Source organism: Chanos chanos, chromosome 3 (assembly GCF_902362185.1).
Source record: "Chanos chanos chromosome 3, fChaCha1.1, whole genome shotgun sequence".
NCBI lineage: Eukaryota > Metazoa > Chordata > Actinopteri > Gonorynchiformes > Chanidae > Chanos > Chanos chanos.
This window is the reverse complement of record NC_044497.1, coordinates 26,279,566-26,284,561: the sequence shown is the minus strand read 5'-3', so window position 1 is coordinate 26,284,561 and position 4,996 is coordinate 26,279,566. Positions and strand designations below refer to the sequence as shown.

The 4,996-nt window shown below is 41.6% G+C and overlaps 1 protein-coding gene across 1 annotated transcript; it reads left to right on the top strand.

The window, feature by feature from the left end:
- The first annotated feature begins 2,038 nt into the window (after nt 1-2,038).
- On the top strand, nt 2,039-4,572 carry r3hdml (R3H domain containing-like). Its single transcript, XM_030768012.1, has 5 exons — nt 2,039-2,391; nt 2,657-2,775; nt 3,099-3,201; nt 3,973-4,088; nt 4,437-4,572. Exons 1-5 carry the CDS (start codon nt 2,113-2,115, stop codon nt 4,570-4,572), a joined length of 753 nt encoding a protein of 250 aa, XP_030623872.1. The 5' UTR covers nt 2,039-2,112.
- Nucleotides 4,573-4,996: the final 424 nt, after the last annotated feature.

The window sequence follows — 4,996 nt, the reverse complement described above, 5'->3', positions numbered from 1 at the left end:
TTGACCACCAGGAAATTACAATCTGAGCTAATCTGAGAAAACAAAAACCGCTGAGATGGTGAACGGTTTGTGTCTCTAGTTGCTCAGCCTTGTTTACTTTGTTGGACAACACACTGCTGGAGTTAAGGCCTTAATTACCCATTATATAACCATTCCGTTGCCGAATCAGTGCCTTGGTGCCCTCAGTGACCTCCATGCAGAAGGGCCATGCCAGTTAGCGCCGTGTACCTTGGCGCTGCCCGGAGTCTGGGGGTATGGTGTATTACACATGGCACTGCTCCTCCAAGCTTTCCTGGAACCTTCGACAGCTGGAGAAGTGTGCTGACTTCGCCTTGACTTCAAAAGTTGGCCTTTGTTTCTCCTACATTCTTCTCTCCTTTCATCCCCTCTGCTTATTTAACTTTTTTTTATTATTGTTGTGTTTTATTGAAACACGGCAAGAAGGTGGACACTGGCAAAACACGTGCTCCTCTAGCCACAATCAAACTTTTCAGCAAAAACTCAAGCATCCAGATAAATATCACTGAGGGTGACAGTACCCAAGTCTTCATGACGGGGAATGAATTTTATAGCATCCATGCAGAGCATTTTTTAAATTTAAATATTATGCTAACAGCTGTGATTGTTAGATAATTCTTTGTTTACACAGCTAATCATGAATATGTTGCATGTTAGTAGGGTCATGTGTGTATATATACCCTACAACTTTACAACTGCAAAACCTGGAAGCGCAGCTAATGGACTGCTGTATTCCATATTTTTCTTATTAATTCTATTCAAGTGATCACAAATCACACTAAGTGAATCTAGAATTTAGAGGACAGAGAAAACCTGTCATCAAGAACAATGAAAGCATTGACAGCTAAAATCTTCTCTCCAAAAACTGCTGAATTTTCAGACTTTCCAGTGATCATCTCTCTTTGGAGAAACATGACTGTTTGTGGTTTCCAGCTGGTGGGGGTGGAGGTGAAGGAGTGTGAGTGTGTGTGTGTGTGTGTGTGTGTGTGTGGGGGGGGGGGGGGGCAGAGAGAGACAGAGGGTTAGTGCAGTGTGTGTGTGTACTGAGAGAGCTAAATCACCTCTCAGATTGTTTTCTAAGCCCAGGGAACATCTCTGTGGGGGTAGAAAAAGAGAGGAGTGCTTGTGTGTCAAACAACCTCAGAGATAGTTGGCCCAGTTTAAGATCCCTGCCACACATGTCAAAAGGACTTGTTTGCAAAGGCCAGCGTTTAAGTGGAGACCTTTTCAGACGCTCCTCTCCGGTCTTCCCTGCTCCATTGTGCTGGAGTCTCCTCATGAAGGTATGTTCTCTTCGGAGCACTGCAACTGCTGCTATGGCCTCTTTCTGGGCTTTTGAGGTCTCATTATCGGAACTGAGAGAAGAATGGGATACGTGAAATCTATGAACTGCATGTTTGGCTGGATTGAATGAGTGCTTAGCGAATTACTTTTAAATGTGGAAGTTGACACTCGGAAAGCGCATTGGCTGTCATGAAAAACAGAAAGCCTTGAAGTGAGAAAGGTCCATTTTTGTGGTGTTCATTATTAGGTGTATATTACATGAATTGATCAATTTATACTGCAATACTGAAAGGTAGAAAGTAAGTCATTTGTTTGACTGCGTTTATTCTAAATGGATTAAATCATAGATACTGATGCATTTAATCTTTTCTTGGTAATCAAATTCAAGTCTTTTAAATACTAGTCTTTTGAGGCACTTGATTTGGTGTTTTGTCTGGATAATGTGCAAGGATGGCTTGATGGAGAGGGTTAATTTTTCCAGTATGCTGTGTTCTCCCTGCCTCTGTACACTGTATTTACACAAAAGAGTCACAGGGGTAATAAGATACACTTTGAAGGAGCTGCAATTTTACATTGTTAACCACCAACCCAGTAATTACTGGCGCCTGAGAAACACACATGGTGAAAAACTAGGTCTGTCTAATATAATTCACGGATTGGATTGACATTGTTTTGGGACTAGCACGCAGATCTAATGAACTAATTTTAGTTTAAATTTTCTCAGCATTGTTCCCTCTCCTAAACACTGCGGTCTTGTGCCTCAGTATCTGTATTATAGCTCATTTACCGCTGAGACGCTGTGTTCAAACGATGCCGGCCGCCTGCACTCACCTTTTCTTCGCTGCCATCTTGTGGACGGTGCCGTGTACGAGAGCAGCGGTGATGTTAACCAACACCTCTGACCTGATTCATCTCAGTAACGATGGAGATTATGAGGCAGAGCAAGGCGTCAAGACTCTCAGCAATGCTAGCGTGCCTCGCAGCCGCCGAAAGCGCCACATTTCTTCACGAGACATGACTGCCATATTGGACTATCACAATCGCGTGCGCTCTCAAGTGTTTCCACCCGCAGCAAATATGGAATACATGGTAAGAATCTGTCACAAATATGGAGCATGTCCTCCGAATAGCCTCGCATGTTTAGTGAGAGCAAACACTGAATAAAGAACGGTTAAGCTTATTTTATTTAGAAACAGCATCTCTCTCTTTCTCTCTCTCTCTGCCCCCTCCACATACCCCGCATTCCCCACGCCCCCACGCTTCTTTCCTTCGCTCTCTCTCTCTCTCTCTCTCTCTCTCTCTCTCTCTCCTTTCCCTAACTGTCTCCCTCTTCCTCCGTCCCCTCTGTATTTAGGTATGGGATGAGAGACTGGCTAAATCTGCAGAGTCCTGGGCCTCACAGTGTATATGGGATCATGGGCCACCACATGTCATGAGATACATGGGTCAGAACCTGTCCATAAACTCTGGAAGGTATGGATGGAGAAGGGGAAGTTAGATGATGTGTATTTGTGTAATACACAACACTTGACTCATGATATCATTCAGTGTTTTATGATCGCATACTTTACTTACATGTCTCCATTTTCAGGAATACATTTTAAAGTCACTGAACTTACGTATTCTGCATGCACTGGCAACACTTCAGTTCTCACAGCAGAAATACTGACAGAACACTTCAATTCTCACAGCAGAAATACTGACAGAACACTTCAGTTCTCACAGCAGAAACACTGACAGAACACTTCAATTCTCACAGCAGAAATACTGACGTAACACTTGTTTCCTTTTTCAAGCTATAGGTCAATCATTGAGCTGGTGAGATCCTGGCACGATGAGAGACACTCCTTCTCTTATCCTAACAGATGCACTGGCTCTGTCTGCTCTCACTACACACAGGTGTGTCTCCTGAAATTTACTTAGAGGGAGAATCCACCATGATAAAGCAATACATGATCAATATCACAGTCACCATGTAACAATAATTCTGGAAACCCCCTCTGGCTTATGCATTGTTCATGTTTATGATAAAAAAAAAAAACACATAACATAATATGTAATATCTGAACAAATACTTTTTAATACCCTGACATCTTCTAAAACATGGGATATGTTATTGTTTCATATGAAACTCATCACATTTACATTTATTCATTTGACTTTTTAAATGACTCAGAACTGAGGCGGAAAACAACAACACCCATAGTTGTTACAGGAGCTAACTATGATACAAGTGTCTTGTAGTTAAGTTTCCAATAATCGACCAGATACAAGTGCAAGATACTTGTAGGAAGTAATAGAGAAAGCTACAGCCCAAAAGTGAGGGCTGAATCATGCTAATAATCAGGGATGCTACAGATAATACTTCAATGCTACAAGCGATAATCAGCACAGTAGTAAATCTATGGTGTAACGTACAATCTGAAAAAGTGAATGCTGTGTACTACACACTGTGCAATGGAATGTAGGTCCCCATTAAACGACCAGCCAACAGGTAACAAGGTCAAAGGGTAGGGAACTGAGGTTAGCCTGAGGATCAGATAGTAAGGTGTTGAGTCTTAAGGCATTTCTTGAAGGTTGTGAGGGATTCTGTAGATCACATGGAGCTGGGTTAACTCATTCCACCACCAAGGCACCATGTTACACAAATTCTGTAACCCTGTGTTACAGATGGTGTGGGCTAGCTCGAAAAGAATTGGATGTGCTGTCAACAGGTGCTCAAACATGTACGTGTTTGGGAGCATGTGGAAGCAGGCCACCTTACTGGTCTGCAACTACTCCATCAAGTGAGTATTCTTCTCCACAGAGTGACAGCAGTGCATGTCTGACAAACTGTGCTATAGCTCTGAGTATTGCTTTTGAATGAAATGTTTGAAGGTTTAAAAGGGTAAAAGGTCACCTTTTGGTCATTCTGGTGTCACACGCAACAGTAAAGTAAAGACTCTGTAGCTCAGATGCACAAATATCTTTATACTTCACTGTAAAAATTCTTCCCTAGTTAATGTACTACTGCTCATAAAATTGCTTATAACTAAATAAATAAATAACTTCTTTTTGAAGATGGAAACGCATTATATCACAAATGAAAGTGTATTTTCTTTTCTTTCTTTTTTTTTTTTTTTGTTATTTTCTAGGGGTAACTGGGTCGGAGAGGCTCCATACAAGACAGGGAAACCATGCTCAGCCTGCCCCTCTAGCTATGGAGGGTCTTGCACCAAAAATCAATGTTCCAACAGATCCAAATCCAAAAAGAGGCGCAAGTGGTTTTAGATATTCTGACAAATTACACCTGCAGCAAGCATGGAAAAATGGTGCTGCCATCCTTAGCAAACAATGACTGACAGAGTCATTTAGAAGCCCATTAAAACTGTACCATGAAACCCATCAAAGATCACTTTCTAAAGAAGTGTTATACCACTGCAGTACTCATTATTTTTAGGATTAGCGCCTCACAAAATTCACTGGATATGTAGTGGCATGTCTTTGTATTTAGTAAATATCCCCCAGGCAACTTTGGTTTATTGATCTGCAGTTGTTTCCTCATTCTGATGTCATTATCATTTGCCTTATGGAAACATAAGCCTTGAAAAAAGAAAAAAACCTTGTACACTGAAATATGAATTCGTCATGCAAGAGGTACAGGTGTGCCATCCACATAGGCCTTTGGGTTGAGTTTATTTGTGTATGACCTTCT

Bases quoted from the DNA above. Each gene is read 5' to 3' on its own strand.
- r3hdml (XM_030768012.1), top strand. From the start codon at position 2,113: ATGCCGGCCGCCTGCACTCACCTTTTCTTCGCTGCCATCTTGTGGACG. The intron at 3,202-3,972 runs GTGTGTCTCCTG...CCTGTGTTACAG, and splicing joins TCTGCTCTCACTACACACAG to ATGGTGTGGGCTAGCTCGAA. The intron at 4,089-4,436 runs GTGAGTATTCTT...GTTATTTTCTAG, and splicing joins GTCTGCAACTACTCCATCAA to GGGTAACTGGGTCGGAGAGG.